This window comes from Stegostoma tigrinum, chromosome 42 (assembly GCF_030684315.1).
Source record: "Stegostoma tigrinum isolate sSteTig4 chromosome 42, sSteTig4.hap1, whole genome shotgun sequence".
Classification (NCBI taxonomy): domain Eukaryota; kingdom Metazoa; phylum Chordata; class Chondrichthyes; order Orectolobiformes; family Stegostomatidae; genus Stegostoma; species Stegostoma tigrinum.
In genome coordinates, this window is record NC_081395.1 from 7,823,545 (window position 1) to 7,842,093 (window position 18,549).

Sequence of the window (18,549 nt, forward strand, 5' to 3'; positions counted from 1 at the left end):
CACTAACAAGGAACAAGGGAAGTGAAATGAGAAACCAATGGGAAGAGAAGGAGCTGTTAACTGATAGTTCGTTGTTGGAAACGGGGGAATGGGGTGTAAATGGACCTTAGATGAGGAGCCCGAGTTGTTAATGATGACCAGCTGCTGTAAATAAATTGCTTAGCTTAAATTTACAACTGCATGGGTGCTAAGTGCAATTTTCTGATTTAATTTAACAGAAACTTTCAGAAGAATGTCTGTCATTAATGATGAATCCGCTCTCCTCGCAATTAGGCCTGTGACACACTTATTTGAGGAACAAAAGTAGAAATTGCTGGAAAAGCTCAGCCAGTCTGGCAGCATCAGTCGAGAGTGACCAGACTTAATGTTTCGGGTTGAGTGACCCTTCCTCAGAACTGGACCGTTAACTCTGATTTCTCTCCACAGATGGCTCCAGACCTGCTGGGCTTTTCCAGCAATTTCTGTTTTTGTCTCTAATTCATAGCACCTGCAGTTCTGTCATTTTTGTTTTCACTTATCTGAGAGAATTGGTCTTGCTTGACCTGTTCTGAGTTACGTGCTATCAACCAGGATAGGGGCTTTACAATAACCATCAGGGATATTGGGGTAGAGAGGGAAGAATGAAACAAGATTCCTCGATACTGTGCAGTAATCCAAGGGAAGTACGAATCTGCATGTGTAACTGTTTCACCTCTAAAGATAGCAGATTACAGGCCCACTCCAGGGAATAAAATCCATAATTCAGACTGATGTTCTGTCAAGTGCTGGAAGCAATGGGCTGTCAAAGATACTGTTTCTCGAATGAGACATTGAACAGAGATGCCCTTCCGCCCTTTCAGATGGAAATAAATATCCCATTATGCTGTTGGAAGAGGAACAAGGAACTTTTCCCTTGAGTCATGCAGTCTGATATTTATTCTTCAACCAACGTCACCATAAGAAAAGAAAATTAAGCTGGTCACTCACATATCTGTTTGTGGGATGTTACTGTGTGTAAATTGACTGCCATGTTTCCTCACGTCACGGCAGTAACTCCACTTTGGTGTCTTAAGGTGCCTTGAGGAGGTGACAGTCACAGTCTCAATCCGAATTTGTTTTCTGTTTCTGAAGGAGTTTTTCTGAGCTGTACCGAAAGTCAATCGAGGAGACTGAGCGAAAGGGAGAAAGAGTGACAGACACGGGCCTGGGGTCTCCTTGCTTGCGAATCCTAAGGATGTCCTCGCTCCAGGAAACCCGCAACACCAGTTCAGAGGGGGATCAGTGCCTGACAATGCGTAGCTGCTCTCTGGAGAAGACATCTGCCCAAAGCCAGAGGTATTTATGAATGAATGATTGAATTGAATTATGAAAGCAAAGCATGGCAGATGTCCCGAGAGGAAATAATCGAGAAAGGGCCTTTCTAAGTAGTGGGCTGAAATATTAAGTGGCGGATGTTTCACTGTAACCATACAATGCCCTATTTAGACTGCCGCACAATGAGGAATGATATACTGTTCTTGCAAGGACTGTAGCATAGATCATCAGTAAGTTACCAAGCCTTCCAGCATTAGATAAGGAAAGACGGCCATTCCATATTCCATTAGAATATATAATGTTCAGGCACAATTTGAATTTAAGATTTTGACAGTAATTGACGGCATAGACTGTGCAATTTTTGCTAGTGGTGATGGGGATGAATTCTACAACAAAGAAGTGTAGTGTAACCATCAGATCAAACAAGGCCATTGTGGAGAAAAGCTGGGAAAGATGCCTTTGCACAAAAGGTAGTGGATACTGGCTCTACTTAAATTCAGGATTGATCGATTTTTGCTACACTAGGGTAGAAAAACATAAGACACAGATCAGCCATGGTCTCACTGACTTACTGAATAGACACCAGGGGCTGACTGGTTCCTGTGAATGAGTGATTGAGTGAGGGATACAGAATCAAATAATGGATAGATTGAGCCAGGTGATCAAAAACTTGATTAAAGAGGTAGGTTTAAGGGAGTATTTTTTCTCAAAGAGAATTGAAACCTGGAGAGCTGCATGGAAGGAATTCCGGTGTTTGGGACCAAGCAGTTAAGGGGCGTGTTCATGGTATAGAGATCATAATTTAGGATCAATAAGAATTTGACAATCATCCTGCAGGTTGTAGGGGCTGGAGGAAGTTAAGTATGGATACTGTGGAGACATGTAAAAAGAAGGATGAGAATTTTCAAACTAAGCTGCTGCCACAACAGGAGATGATGTAAGTCAGTAAGTACAGGAGGGTGGATAGGACTTGGTGTGAGTTAGAACATAGGCAACAAGGATGAGCTGATTTTCTGAAGAAGGGTCCAGATTCGAAACGTCAGCCTTCCTGCTCCTTTGATGCTGCTTGGCCTGCTGTGTTCATCCAACTCTACATCTTGTTATCTCAGACTCCAGCATCGGCAGTTCCAACTGTCTCCAAGGATGAGCTGTGACTAAGTTCACTTAGCATAAGATCAGATGAGATAGTGGTTGGTGCATATCGAACCTTCCATTATATGAAGGTTTGTTGATGGCAATTTTAGCCTGACTTTTTTTTGAACACTTTGACGGCTGTAGTTTCTCTGTTTTTCAGGACTAAGGAAGATGCTGACTTCAGTTCCCTAAAGGCATCACCTCCTGATCTCATCTTGGCTGCAAACTCTCAGCACCTGCTGCCTTCTGGAAACCTGGAGCCAGATGCAGGTGACACCCAGGTCAGTAACGCAGCTAAGCCGAAAGCAGAGTTCATGCCCTGCGACGTGTACGGGGATTTTCGATCTTTGATTTCCAACGCTGTTCAAAGTAGCTAGACTTAAGTTGGAAGTTGATGTGCTGTCTTCCCTGCACCCTTCCCCCAACCCCCACCTGACCGCCTCACATCAGTGAATGAATCTGAGATAATTAAATGATTGGTTCTTTCGAAGGAAAGTAGGCCATTTATATGGTACCTGCAACTCCCGCCAATCAGGTGAAGTTATGGCTTCAATGACTTAACAGGTGCCCCTCCCCAAAAAAAAGACTATTCTGAGTGTTAACCTGTGAGGATTGGCAGACTGTGGGATAATCGAATTTAATTGCTGATCTGCAACGGGGCTTGCTTGGAAGAAGACCATTCTGTAGCACCTAGATGTTAATATCAAGCCTCTCCTGGTGTGGTACATAAACCCATGTTTCTGTCTGTTCTCAACACGAAATAAATCCTATGGTACTGATCTGGTGCAGATTGCTCATGTTTCTGGTACTGACTGAGGATTTGAACTCGGGGGGGTGGGGGGGCACTGAAAATTTGCCTCGTACATGTATGATTTTGCTTCGTGAAGGTCTGTGAGAAACTCTTCCATGCGCAAGTTGCGTTGTTTATCAATCTGTGTAAGAAATATGTTCTGATCGGTCTACCTTTATCATCTTCATGGATTTATTCCAGTTTTTAATGGTTTTAAGTATTGTACCCAATATCTTGCTGTGTTTCACTACTTCTGTATATTACTCAGCCTGTAAATAAATCTGAATATTAGTTTTAGCTATACCCATTGCTTTGATAGTGTGTTTTCTTTTGTTTAGTTTTTCTACGGAAGTTGGAAAATGAGTCAGGCATCCCATATTATTTGGTGAAGTGGGTGGGTGAGTGTTAATCCAGACATTATAAACAGGGACATGGACTAGTGGTGCACTTTTATCATGAATGCAAAGTAACAATGTTCCCCCAAGCCCCACTGAGCAGCCTGGCCTTAATTTATTTAATATACTGTGAATTCAACGAAGCACTCAGGCTCATTCCTGGGACAGACTCTACAATCTGAGGATCAGACTGAACTTGATGGAGCTGGAACCTTGACATCAAATCAGGACTATGCAGCATAAAATATCAGAGTGGAATTAGGCCATATGGCCCATCAAGCCTGGTCTACCATTCACTCATGGCTGATACACTTCTCAACCTCATTCTCCTGCTTTCTCCCCATAACTCTTGAGCCCCTTATTAATCAAGACCCTACCTATTTCTGTCTTAAATACATTCAATGACTTGGTCTCCATAGCCTCCTTGGCAGTGAGTTCCACAGATGAACCGCCCCCTGGCGGAAGAATTTCCTCCTTATTTCAGGTTGGCTCATTGTTGCTAGTGCCGCACTCTATTACAATAAATCATGCTGCCTTTATTTGGGCAAGACGTGGCAGTAAAGCTGACTATGGCCTGATTTTAAAAAATGTTTTAAAAATCATTTAATGGTGGAATTCCTGATGGATGCTCCATTGTACAATCCTGGAATAATAAGTTTGAACACCCAGTCGAGGTAAAGGACTAGGGCATTCCAATGGATGGCCGGGATGGTGGGAAATTTGCACAGTTCCTCTCGAGTCCTCCATTAGCCTGCCAGAGTGAAATGGCCCATTTTTACAGCACAATGGCATCCTCTCCCTAGCCAGGCACAAGCCCAGCTCCCTGCTGTGGTGAGAGGTGAATGATTGTTCACTGCAAGTTGCAGAAACTTAGTCAGTGGGCTGACTGTTCTCAGAAGCGATGAGGAGCTGCTCAATGTTCAAACTGGCTTTACCATTACATAACTTGTGAATGCATTCCAATACATCTCATAGAATCACAGACTAATACAGTGGAGATGTAGGCCGTGTGGCCCATCGTGACAATGCCGGCAGTTTAAAAGAGCTGTGTATTTAGTTCCACCAATGCACACACCGCCCCCACCCCCCCACCCCCCCACCCCCACCACCACCACCAGGCCCCTGCCGATTGGATTTCCTTTCAAATAGCTGTCCAGTTCCTTTTTGAAGGATAGTGTTGAATCTCCTTCATTTTGGGCAGCTTGTTCCAAATGAAAACCCTCTAATTAAGATCATTTATTTTGTGGACACAATCCTAGACCTCTGTTATTTTATCCAACTTCACACAGGCTGAGTCTAAGTTGCTCCATTGTAAACAGGCGTAACTGAAATAAACTGGTCCCTATATGCAAGGTGTTTTGAATGATGAATCAAACCTCTTTTCAACCACTCCAAAACCTCCAATATCACCCATGATGTCAGGAGATTAGAATGGGAAATTGTATTTTTCATGAAACCTACACCCCAGGTCCTCCTCTGTTTGAATCTCTCCCCTGTGGCCTCACCCCACTGATATCTCTGTAAACTTCTCCAACCCCCTAAGATCTTGGCCCTCCTCCAATTCAGAACTGGCCATTATCCTCCTTGCTTCTTTTTGCTACACCGTTGACAGTCGTGCCTTCAGCTGTCTGAGCCCCAAATTCTGGAATTCCCTTAGCCATCTTTTTGACTCTCCTCCTTTAAGAAGCAGCTTAAAAACATCTTTGATCAAGCTTTTGGCTACTTGTCCTAATGTGTTCATATGCACTCTGTGTCAAACTTTTTGTGGTGCTGTGAAGAGCTTTTGAATGTTTTACCATGTTAAAGACATTGTTCGTCTGCTTCAAGGGTAACATGACAGGATCCCTTTACAACTTGTTATATGTATGATAATCAGAGTTTGAAATTATGTCCAATTTCAAAGTGGATTGCTCATGTTATAGATCATATCCTGAGTATCTTCGACAGGCTGCTTTTTTCATTTTTGTGTTTCTGCTGAGGACTCAAAAAAACTGCTCGGACAAAAGAATGAAAACATCTGGAGGGGATTGCAACATCTTTCACTTTTGCAGGGATGCTCAGAACAAATATCCTTCTAAAGCTTTTCTTAGAAAAAATATTTGCTTCGATATGCTCATTTGTTAAGGAATGAAAGATGCAAGTAAGAAAAGACCATTTTAAGTTTTTTTTTAACCTTATCTGTAAAAGTCACACCCGAGAAAGATGAAGGGTAAACAGCTGTCCTATCATAATGCAGGTGGAGACAGCCTTATCTAACTGCAGTATTATTTTTTCATTTTCCACCAGCAAAGGAAATATTATCTGCTTATTTTCCAGGAGTCAATAAGAAAAAAAAACTTCTCTACCTCTGGTGAGATCGTTGACCAATTTATTTCCGTATCTTTTCATGAATAATATGCAGCCTTCTCGCTGTAAAAACCCAAGAGTCTCAACTCCCAGAATATCTGACAATGATCTGCTAGTTTGAGTACTGTTCTGGTTTCCATTTGACAAAATGGACATTGAGGCACTGGGGAAGGTGTGAAAAGGATTTGCGATGATGGTGCTAGAGCTGAGAGGTTATAACCCCCAGAAAAGGTTGAAGAGGCTGGGTTTTTTTTTCTCCAGGAAAAAGAAGACTGAGGGGCAACTTTAGGAGATTGCTAGATATGGAGAAGGTCTTCCTACTTGAGGTGAGGGAGAGGATGGGGGTGAAGAGACTAGAAGACAGGCCGAAAGAAGTGAGATAGCCACAAAACAAATGCAATAGGAAATTCAGGAGGAACTTCAATGAATGGTGAGAGTGTTGAATTTGCGTGGAGAAGTTCTGGTGAAGAGCATCGATACATTTACAGGGAAACTGGATAAGTACTTGAGCGAAAAAAGTATATATAGTGCTAACTGAAGGGTGGAAGGAGACTCATCTGGACCAGAAATGGCTGGCTTATACCATTTGGGCTGAATGGCTTATGACTGTGCTGTACAGGGGGATTGAGTTTAAGAGTCGTGAGATCTTGTTGCAGCTCTATAAAACTTTGGTTAGACCGCACTTGGAATACTGCGTCCAGTTCTGGGCGCCCTATTATAGGAAAGATGTGGATGCTTTGGAGAGGGTTCAGAGGAGGTTTACCAGGATGCTGCCTGGACTGGAGGGCTTATCTTATGAAGAGAGGTTGACTGAGCTCGGTCTCTTTTCATTGGAGAAAAGGAGGAGGAGAGGGGACCTAATTGAGGTATACAAGATAATGAGAGGCATAGATAGAGTCGATAGCCAGAGACTATTTCCCAGGGCAGAAATGGCTAGCACGAGGGGTCATAGTTTTAAGCTGGTTGGTGGAAAGTATAGAGGGGATGTCAGAGGCAGGTTCTTTACGCAGAGAGTTGTGAGAGCATGGAATGCGTTGCCAGCAGCAGTTGTGGAAGCAAGGTCATTGGGGTCATTTAAGAGACTGCTGGACATGCATATGGTCACAGAAATTTGAGGGTGCATCCATGAGGATCAATGGTCGGCACAACATTGTGGGCTGAAGGGCCTGTTCTGTGCTGTACTGTTCTATGTTCTATGTTCTATGTTCTATGTACATTTTGTGTAATTCTATATCTGAATATACAGATGTGACACCATGTGTCTTGGATAGCATTTGTCTGACTTGTGCTATTGGGGTGGTATGACTGTGTGTGTGTGTGTGTGTGTGTGTGTGTGTGTGTGTGTGTGTGTGTGTTTTTAACTTCACCTTTCCACCTTCTCGCCCTATCCCTTAAGCCTTTCCAGAAATGCATTCAATCATTGTTGCATCCCAAATACTGTCTGTATCCATTTCCTCTCCCAGTACAGAAATGTTAATTCCAACTTGATCATCTTTTCTCAAACAAACTGACCTCCCTTTTGGGCCTAACCTCTTCATCCTGTTTCTCCTTGTGTCCACTCTGTGCTGTTAGTCTCACTCTTCTCTCTCTCACCCAGAAAGTGATGGGTCCAATTTCCGCTCCACGACTTCAGCCTGCACCCAGGCTGACGCTCCACGGGGAGAGTATCACTGAAGGAACAATACGCTGTTGGAGAGGTGCTGTCTTACAGGCGAGACATGAAAAGAAGCCCCACCATGCTTTCTTTCCCCCACACCATTCCGCTGTCTATGTAGGGGAGGCGGTGGCCTAGTGGTTTTATCGCTGGACTGTTAATCCAGAGGCCCAGATAATGTTCTGGGGACCCAGGATCAAATCCCACAACAGCAGATGGTGGAACTTGAGTTCACTAAATATCTGGAATTAACAGTGTAATGATGCTGTGAATCTGTTGTTGATTGTCAGAAAAAAACCCATCTGGTTCACTAATGTCCTTTAGGGAAGAAAACTGCCATCCTTACCTGGTCTGGTCTACATGTGACTCCAGACCCACAACGATGTGGTCAACTCTTAACTGCCCTCTGGCAATTAGGGATGGACAATAAATGCTGCATTGCCAGAGACACCCTTGTCCTGTGGATGAATAAAGAAAAAAAATATGAGTTCTTGTCAATGATGCCAAAGCTGATGCTGGAAGAAGTGTTGTGGGGGGTGGGAGGAGGTGTTTGATGGTTCTCCTAATGTCCTAGAACCAACATTCCCCTCTCAGCTGCTTCCCCAGAAACGACAGATTAATTGCCCATTGATCATATAATGCAATATTGACGTGCAAAATGCCTGATGCACTTGGCTATACACTACTCTAAAGTAATGTGCTGTATATGACATCTTGTTAAGGTAGTGTATGAATGTAAGTATAACATTACAAGCCCAAGAACAATTTCAGTAATGCTACCAGAAATCCCTGTGATAATGACACCAATGGCTTTTTCTGATTCTAATCCAGGCTGCTACTCTCCAAAACTCTTTCTCTGGGACCAACTCTGCTGGGATTTCCTCTTCGAGCAGCTCCGATCCTGACCTCCAGGACTCCCAACAGGCCCATCTGACTGAATCCATGTTGAGCAGCTCACCTGCTGGCGCCAACCAAAACTTGCCATCTTGCCTCGAACTGGCCGGTAAAGTAACCAGCTGCGACATTGGGTTGAGGAGAGATAACTGGAAAATGCCCAAGACCCACAGTCATCATAAGAAATTTTATTTTCTATCCTCATCCTTCCCCCAGGGATAAAGAATCTGAGCTGTGTTTTGACTCTCGCTTGCTGTTGGGATAGGACTGGGCTTGGCTCAGTGGTGAGGCCTCCAACAGTTGGGTATTCAAGAGTCTAGATACTATAAGGGGCAATTAGGTAAGGTAGACCCAATACCTGGCCTCTCAAAAAGTGTAATTTTGGAAGAGGAGGGTGCACAGTGCTTCAGGATAACACTGAGAAGACATCCCATTCTGTGCAAGTTACATTATTTCGTCTTTCCTTTTCAGATACTGCGACCTCTGATAACTCTAACACTGAGTGGCAGTCATTGGCAGACATAGCTTCATACTGTGATAGCCTGGTACAGTCCCTTTCGCTGGAAGGTGAGTAGGTTTCTGAATGGAACACTGTGGGACCATGAAATCTCTTTACTTGGTTTCATACTTAGATGGGAGGGTGAGCTACCTGTTTGAAGTATATTGCAAGGCAGCTGGACTAATGTAAGTCACTGTGGTTCTAGTTAACAGGGTGAGTAACACCTCCTTCTTCCAGGGGCAGTGATCTCTTGCCTATTGCACAGGCCTGTTGACCCCACCACTGTGACTCTCTTCTGTGGGCCAGAGCAGTTAACCCTTCCCTGTGACCCTGGGCCAATGTCACCCTTAAAAATAATTGCAACAACAGGCAAAGTGCTTTGATAACTTTGCTCAATCACTGGAGAAGAGCTTTGCTCACAACTGGGCATGATTATGTGGTGTCTGTAGTTAGCCCCGTGCCGTACTCTTGAAGACTGGCTACCTCCCTCAGGTGTCAGTTGCTCCAATGAATCTTTTCTCTTTCTTTTATCAGATGAGAGCACAGCAGAGCCATCCAGAGCTGATAACAGGGTTGACTTCACAGAAGCAGGCAGATCAAGGTACGTTGATGTCAACACTAGAGGGGCTCACTCAGACTGCTAATCAGTGGAATTTCTAAGTACTCTGAGGGCTCATCAGTCTGGACACTAATTGACTCAGTTAGTTGTGTAGATTTCACCAGGTGGTCTCTGGAGGCCTTGGAGAAGGAAGGTGTAAGAAGGTAAGGAGACTCATCTGGAGTAGAAATGGCTGGCATATGCCGTTCGGGCTGAATGGCCTGCAACTGCGCTGCCCATTTTGTGTAATTCTATATCTGAATATACAGGTGTGACACCATATTGTCTTGGATAGCATTTGTCTGACTTTTAAGTTGAAATGTGCTCTTGGGTTGGAATGACATTGTGTGTGCATCTGTTTAACTTCTGTCACACATTCGATGATGGGGTCTGAGCACATTGATGGCAGTCCTCGTTCCAGTCGTAAGGGAGCACAGCACTGTCAGATATGCCGTTTTTCAGTTAGGATGTTAAACCTGAGTTCTGAACTGCCCTTTCAGGTAAACACTGCTTTGAAATGAAAATGACGTGGAGGTGCCAGTGTTGGACTGGGTTGGATGAGGTCGAAAGTCAATGGCACCAGGTCATGGTCGAACAGGTTTATTTGAAAACACTAGCTTTCGCAGCATTGCTCCTTCATCAGGTGTAGCAATGCTCTGGAAGCTTGTGTTTTCAAATAAACCTGTCGGATTATAACCTGGTGCCATGTGATTTTTGACCTCATCCAGCATCACCCAAAGCAGATGGTCTGAGTCATTATCACATTGTTGTTTTTGGGAGCGTGCTGTGCACAAATTGGCAATCCTGCATTTCCTGTGTTACAACAGCAAGTACACTTAAGGATAAAAAAGTACCACAGTGGAATTTTGGGATACTTAGAGGATGTGATCACGTCTATAAAAATACAGCCATTTCTTCTTGCCAATCATTAAAAGATCAAACTGACGGGCATCCCCGGATCAGGGAGAGGATGGGTGGCGAGTAGGCCTGCAGTACAAGCTGTCTGTCAGCGACAGTACAGAGGCCAGTGCTGTTTAACAGCAGACGGTGCCATCTGTAGGCTTCTGGGAGTCAACATTAGCAAGTCGAAGGGAGGGAGGACTGAGTTTCTGAGTTTCCCAGTTTCCGCCGACCCCTATCTAAATCCTCCCAAACCGAATACCACCACTCTTTGACACCCCTCACCCAAACAAAGATTTGAGAAAAGTTTCGTGCTGGGCTAGAACATTGGAATATAAGAAATAGGAGTAAGTAATTTGACCCTTTGGTTTGCTTCATCATTCGACTAGATCATGGCTGATCTTCTGCTTCAGTGCCATTTTCCCACAGTATTGCATAGCCATTGATAAATTTAATACCTAGAACTCCAGTGATCCATGTCTTGAATTTGTGCAGTGACTGAGTCTTCACTGCCCTCTGAGGTAGTAAGTTCCAAAGATTCAGCCCACTGTGAGTGAATGATTTCTTCCGAATCTCAGTCCTAAATGGCCTGGCCTTTGTTTTGTGATTGCGATCGCTGATCCTTGATATCTTACTCTGTCAAGCCCTGTGAGCTTCAGTGAGATCACCTCTCATTCTGCCAAACTCTGGAGAATGTAAGGCCACTGTGCTCAGTATCTCCTTATAAATCTTTACAGAAATCAGTCTGGTGAGCCTTCATTGGATTCCCTGAATGGTAACTATAATCCCCTCTTAGGTAAAGGAACCAAAAATATGCACGATACTCCAACTGTCGTCTCATTGCAGCAAGACTAACTTACTTGTATTCAATTCCTCTTGTCATAAAGGTCAGCATTCGATTTGCCTCCTGAATTACTTACTGTTCCTACAAGCTTTCAATGACTTATGAGGATACCCAGGTCCCTTCTGACATCCATGCTTCCAAATATCTCACCGTTTAAGAAATGCTCTGCCGTGTACCTGTCCACTAATGGCTTGTCTAAATCATCTTGCAACCTGTGTGTAACTTCCTCATGGCTCACATTCTTGCCTAGTTTAGTATCAGGACATGCTGAGTTAGCAGTACTCAGACAGGGCTGAGGCTGCAACAAGCTTGCATGGGTTAAGGAGTGGTGAAATCAAAATGGGAAAAGTCTAGATTCCAGCTCCTGAAACTAGTGATCAAATTATTGCTCATTCCCTTCAACCCACCTTGTTGGCAATATCTGAGTGTTGAAGGAAGGAAGACATGGGCTGTATTATGATGGCTTCATGGTTTGTTTCCCTGCTGGCACTCACTTCCTACATTCACCAATGAGTAGACAGCTAGAGCCACACCCCAGTAAGATTCAGTGCCCACAGAGGAGCATAAAGGGAAAATATTGAGAAGTGAGCAGACAACTGAATTTCTGTGATATGATTTGAACTGGGATTTAGAGTCCAAGAGTTGTATGGCATGGAAAGCGACTCTTTGATCCAACTTGTCCATGCTGACCAGATTTCCTAAATTAATCTAGTCCCATTTGCCAGCATTTGGCTGGTATCCCTCTAAACCCTTCCTATTAATATACCCATCCAGATGCCTTTTAAATGTTGTAGTTGTACCAGCCTCCTTCACTTCCTCTGGCAGCTCATACTTTAATTAACTTGTTTATTTAATTTTCTTGTTTTTCCTCGCAGTCAATCTCCAACAGGCCTCAATGAGAAAGTGGTTCATTTGGAAGCTATTGTCAAGCAGCTGAATGAGAAGCTGATTAAGGTGAGGCAGCAGGATCAAACAGGGGCCACCATGCAAAGTCAGTGACCTGTGCGATATCAGGGAGGAGGAAACAGGATCATGGGGAACTGAGGGGAGAAGGCTCCTAATGTACATCATACAAGCCCCTAAAACTAGTGCAAAGGGTTAGGGTTAGAAATCAGATGTAGGGGAAAAAGCTTTAGTCTGTATTTAACCCTGTGATATACCTGCTCTGGAAGTGTTTGATGTGATCGGGTGGATGGGAATTTCATTCTGTATCTTGCCCAATATTGTACCTGTGGCTGACTGTGGAATGAAAAACGTGGCAAAATTCTTTGAAATACAACAATGGATTTATCTTTATTTTTGAAAATTAGGAGCAAGAGGACAAGGCTTTGCTGGAGACTGAGGTGGAGCAGCTGCGGCAGAATAATCAGCGTCTTCATCTGGAGTCACAGACCACGGTGTGCCACCTCTTAAAAGTAACTGAATTACTGTGCCGTACCGCCCCAAAGCCTTCCTAACGTGCATTAAGTAGGAGGGAGTGAGAATTCGCTGGTTCGCTGTGCCTGAGTGGGACCCGCCTCTCAATGGCGAGAAGGGCCACGCAATTGTACCTGGCGCTGACTCGTGTTGTTTCTGGAATCTTCCGGCACTGGGCTGCTGCTCTGTCAGAGTTCCATTTTTTCTTGTGTTGTGTCATTTTTTCTACTGTGGTTTAGTGCTTCTAGCATCATTACACTGACAGCATGTTCTGTACATACATGGCTCAGGGAGTGATCTTGTTGTCTCCTTTAGTACTCTGCTAAATTTGGGAACATTTTCACAGTCATTGCATGGGACAGGAGTTGGCTGTTTGGTCTAGCTGGTCTATGCTCCTCATGAGCCTCCTCCCATGTGTTTCCCCCATTTCCACCTCACCCTGTCAGCATTGCCTTGGCAGCTTGATTAACTGACATTCCTCTTAATAATTACAAAATATTTTTGGCTTTTTAAAGCTTTACGGACTGTAACCAGTGAATGTGGGGCTTGTACACGTTAAAGGTCATGGAGGCCAACGGTTTTGATCCTGCTCCCCCCCCCTCCGACTACCTGGGCTTTGCTGCATGCTGTAGTTTGGTTGTGGTGGGGGTGGAATGATAGCTCATGGAACCAGCATGTGGTTAGCATGTGCGCCATCTGCTGTTTGGCTGTGAGCAGAAAGCGTGCAATTCAATACGGCCGAAGGGATGCTGAGATGCTGATTTGACCTTGTCAATGAATCCATGCTTTCCAGCCTCTCAGCCCTCCTGTGGCCAGGAAATGAAAGGCAGCGAATGTCAACATTCACAAGGTGATCAGCCTGGCGTAGACCCTTCCAAAAGGAGCTGAGTTTTCCTTAGGACTTATTCTGCATCATGTCAAGTCAAATAGATGTGGAAAAATACCTTGAGTTTTCCCATAGCTTATGTAATACATTCCAAAGCCAAATAGAAAAATCTTCAAATAAATAATAAGGTGTTAACATGTTTTCTTTTTAATGTCTTCTGTTTCTTTGTGGGCATCAATGAGAGGATTGTCCTATGTTGGTCCTGACAAATCTACCCAGATAAAGTTTAGCTACAGTAAAACTGCCTCTACACTGTCACTGTCAAACATTCTCAAGACAGGTACAGAATACAAAATCCCCTCCACACTGTTCTCATCGCACATTCCCAGGGCAGCTACAGCATCAGGTTAGTTACGGAGTAAAGTTTCTGTTATGTTGTTCTCATCAAATACTCCCAGGACAAGTACTGCATAGAGTTTGATAGAGAGTAAAGCTTTCTGTACACATCCTGATAAAGTACTCCCAGGACAGTTACAGCACTGAGTTAGATGTAAAGTCAAGCTACCTCTACATTGACCCCATCAAATACTCCCAGGACAGGTACAGCATAGGGTTACATACGAAGTTAAGCTTCATCTACACTGTCCACATCAGAAACTCCAAGGAAAGGTACATCAGGACCATCCACCCAGTCTTCATCAAATACTCTCAGGGAAAGTCTTTCACTGCTTTGACACTTTTTCCCATCTGAGGCAATCCTCTTGGTGAAGCCAGAATAGAAAAGCGTGTCACCCATGTTATCAGTCCTGTAGCAAAGAAATTGAATAAATGAGGAAACCTTAAAACAGACAGGAAATAAAGTGGTTTGAAAGAAAGTACATCAAAATGAAGTTCCTGTCAACAAAAACAACTTGCAAGTCTACTGTTCCTTCAATGTAGTACAGTTATAACAAGACACTTCGCAGATATTCGCAGGCACAAGTTGATACTTTCAAAAAAGTGAAAGGGGCAGATTTAAAGGCAGGAAGAAAAGTAGAGATTTTTAGGCATTGAATTCCAGAGCTTAGGATCAAGACTGTTGAAAGCACAACCTGTTGTGGAATGATTAAGATTGGGATTATATGAGACCAGAAATTAGGAGGATACGGAGATATGTAGTTCTGGAGTAAGTTGTGCATACATTGAGAATTGAGACCAATCGTCATTTCACAGAACTTGTGTTACCCCGTGATAATTTGTGCCTGTGGTAATCGCCAGGAAAATTCTAGATCTTTCCTTCTGTTGTGAAAATCTCAGATCTCTTCAGCTTTTAGGAAAATCTCAAGCTGTGACTGTCATCAAGAAAATCCCAGGCATGTTCAGCCATCATGAAAATCACGCCCAACAGCAATGTCCCAGGCCAATTCAGCCATCAGGAAATCCCCGTACCCCTTTAGCTATCAGGAGAATTACAGGATGTTTGACTTCATCAGTAAAATGTGAAGCCTTACCAGTCATCAGGAGCATGTCAAGCCTCTTCAGAAGGAATTGAAGTTCACTCTATGCTTGCTAAAATGTGAGCTTGCTGGATCACTCTTCATTGCATCAAGTCTTTCTATGTCATTAAGATTCTACCTTACCATAGATCCCACAATCTATTTAGTTTTCTCTCAATATCAAGTCTGCTGTCCCCTCATTGACTTTGCTGACCCATTTAATGCCCTTCCACAGCTATTCCTGCACTTTACTGCCTACATCTGGGTGGTTGTCCTCCATCAATCTGTGTCAAAAGTCCACAAGGCCAGCTCCCCACTATCCCAGAAGATATTTGACCATCTCAATCTATCCTTATGTCTTGAGCCTCAAGCTCTTTTTTGTTGTGCTCCCTATCAATAGGAGGGGCAAGCCAGTATATTTTTCCACAGTTTGATGAACTTTACAGCCTCCCAACTCAACATGCTTGACATCTACCTTTCAAATCTTGCTTGGATTCAGTTCGAGGTCCTGAAGATTGGCTGTTATATTCTGCTTAACATTACCCACACCCCACCCCGACAATGATGCTTCTTTTGTGGCAACTTTGAATTGGTATTAAAACTTTTGGATAAATACCAATATTGTTAAAAAGGCTAACAAAACCTTTGCATCCATTCTGACATGTAACGTGACTGTCACTGATGATGCCTAGCATTCATCATCTATCCCTAATTTTCTGGAGAATGTAGTAGTGGATCACTGCAGCCCTTGGCATGTAGGGCCATCTGCAGTACAATTAGGGAGAAGATTGCAGGACTTTGATTCAGCACCAGTGAAGGAACGGCGATACAGTTCCAAGCCAAGATGATGGAGGGGAACTTACAAAGGTGGCATTCCCATGCCTAAGCTGCCCTTGTCCATCTAGATGGCAGAGTCCTCGGCTTTGAAAGGCGCATTTAGAGGAGAATTGGTGAGTTACTACAGTGTGTCCTTGAGATAATACAAACTGCTGCCATTGTGTGGCAGCAAAGGAGCGAGTGAATGTGTAAGATCACACGTGGGGCGCCAATGAAGCAGGCTGCATTGTCCTGGATTGTGTCAAGCTTCTTGAGTTTTGTTAGAGCTGCAGCCATTCAGTTAAGTTGATAATGTTCCATCACATGACTAACTTGCATTTTGTAGATGGCAGATAGGCTTTAGAGAGTTCGGAGATGAGTTATTTGCCACAGAATTCCCAGTCACTTACCTGCTTTTGTAGCCACAGTTTTATTTTGGGGCAATGGTAACCCCCAGGATATTGACAATCAGGGACTCAGCAATGGTGATTCTTTTGACTACTGAGGGAAGATAGATTCTGTCCTGTTGGAAATGGTCATTGCCTGGCATTTGGTACAATTGTTATTTGCCAATTGTCAGCTGAAGCTTGGATATCGTCCAGCCCTTGCTGCATTTGGACGTGGATTGCTTCAGTGTCAGAAGAGTCACAAATGATGCTGAACATTGTGTAACCAATGAAAATCCCCACTACTGACCATAATGGAGGGAAGATCATTGATGAAGCTGTTATAGATGTTTGGGTCCAGGACATTACCCTGAGGAACTCTGCAGTGATGTCTTTGGACTGAGTTGATTGACCTCAGAAAACTAAACCTTTGTACTAGATGTGACTTCAACCCATAGATGGTGTCTCCTTTAATTCTCATTGATTTCAGTTTTGCTAGAACTTCTTGATTAATAATCTACCTTTTGTAAAATTATGCCTTGATGTCAAGGGCCATCACGCTCACTTCACCTCTTGTCTTCAGGACTTCTGCCCATGTTTGGACCAAGATAAAGACTGAGTGGCCCTGATGGAGTGCAAATTAAGTGTTGATGAATAAGTACTGCTTGATAACATAACTTTGAAGATTGACAGAAGACTGATGAGGCAGGAATTGTCCATATTGGAATTTTTCCCGATGCTTGGATTCATCTCAAGAAGACTGGAATACAAAGGATGGAGTATTTATGTTGCAGCTTAATAGAGCTTTGATCACACCCTACCTAATGCTCAATTCTGAGCATTGTATCTCAGAAGTGGTACAACGCAGATTCATCAGAGTAAAAACCCAGTGATACGAGCAAAATGGTGAGACAACAGAGATTTGGCTTCCAATTCTTTGAATGTAAAAGATTTGAGTGTTTAAATGACTAATGGATTTGCAAGGGTCAATCAAGAGAAATAATTTCCAGGAATAAGATGTTATAGTTTTAAAATTAAAGTTAGTCTGTTCAGGATCGGTGTCAGAAAGCACTTAGTCAAAAGATGGTGAAAATCTATCTTCCTGAAAGCATTAATGGTTACAGAACCAAGGCAGGAAATGAAGTCAATGTATGGATCAGCATTGATTGTCTTGTAACAGATGCTTGATGAGATCAAGGGTCTCATTTGACCCCATTTGGTTTTTGGTGGAGTGCTGGCAGAATGGATCCCCAATGCCATATGAACTCACATTTCTAATCTTCTGGGGACGTGTCAATGTCTTCAAAGAAAGTGCTTTTCCCTGGTGATTGTCATGTGAAAAGCCACACATGATAATGCCAGGGCAGGCAGCCTCACCCTGCTGAGAAGAAACTGATGGCAAAACCTCCTAAGTCATGGAGGGAACAAACTCCATCAGGATGTACCTTGCTGATTACACATCTGCATCCTCTGTCCATGCTGAGAAAGTACATGCATGTGGAGTGTTCTTGAGCTGTGATGCACCCCACGATGGAAGTCACACACTTTTCTTCAGATTAAAACATTCTGTTACTGAGTAGATGAAAGTTCTGAATGCGGGCGGTCTATGCTAAGCTTCTAAGGTGCAACTATGGATGGGATAATATCACTGTTGGGGGAGGGACAGTGACTGTGTATGAGGGGGAGATAATCAATGTGCCATTTTGTATCTATTAGTTCCTGTTTGATCTTGTCAATTCTCTTTACTTTGCAGGTGACAATCCAGGAAGGGGATTAGCCATTGTCTCACTCTCTGTGACGATTAACCCTGGTCTTCCTGACTGCAGAGATTAACTGTGATTTCTCTCACCACTGAGGATTAACTGGGCCTCATTAACTGATTGGATGTTCTCAGCACCAATTAGCAGTGCAATAAACACACTATTCACTCATTCACCTCCAGTTTCATTTAGTCTCCAGAACAAAATGATTACAGGTCATTTTTCACCCACTTGATGCATCCCAGTTGGATAAACAAGGATTAATCTTGGGTGGTGGTGAGTTTAGAGGTGCAAGGATTAACCTTGGGGGTGGTGGTGAGTTTGGAGGAGTGAGGATTAACCTTGGGGGTGGTAGTGAGTTTGGAGGAGTGAGGATTAATCTGGGGGTTGTGGTGAGTTTGGAGGAGCGAGGATTAATCTGGGGGTTGTGGTGAGTTTGGAGGTACAAATTAGGTATAACCATAAAACCATATGATAAAGGAACAGAATTAAGTTGAGTCTGCTCCACCATTCAATTATGGCT

General features: G+C 43.5%; 1 protein-coding gene across 11 annotated transcripts in view; it reads left to right on the top strand.

Annotated features, from left to right (window-relative positions):
• The window catches only part of zmp:0000001168 (signal-induced proliferation-associated 1-like protein 2), an 87,060-nt gene extending 68,862 nt beyond the window's left edge, over positions 1-18,198 (top strand). For 8 of the 11 annotated variants that reach the window (XM_048525078.2, XM_048525082.2, XM_048525086.2 and 5 more), the window contains exons 10-16: positions 1,111-1,314; positions 2,588-2,708; positions 8,444-8,615; positions 8,978-9,073; positions 9,540-9,606; positions 12,223-12,301; positions 12,658-13,762. In XM_048525078.2, coding sequence (XP_048381035.1) covers positions 1,111-1,314; positions 2,588-2,708; positions 8,444-8,615; positions 8,978-9,073; positions 9,540-9,606; positions 12,223-12,301; positions 12,658-12,804 — 886 coding nt within the window. In that variant the 3' untranslated portion in view covers positions 12,805-13,762. Of the gene's footprint in view, positions 1-1,110; positions 1,315-2,587; positions 2,709-8,443; positions 8,616-8,977; positions 9,074-9,539; positions 9,607-12,222; positions 12,302-12,657; positions 13,763-16,849; positions 17,173-18,019 lie in introns of those variants that run through there. The other 3 variants (XR_009443131.1, XM_048525089.2, XM_048525092.2) reach the window with 3 other exon arrangements.
• Positions 18,199-18,549: the final 351 nt, after the last annotated feature.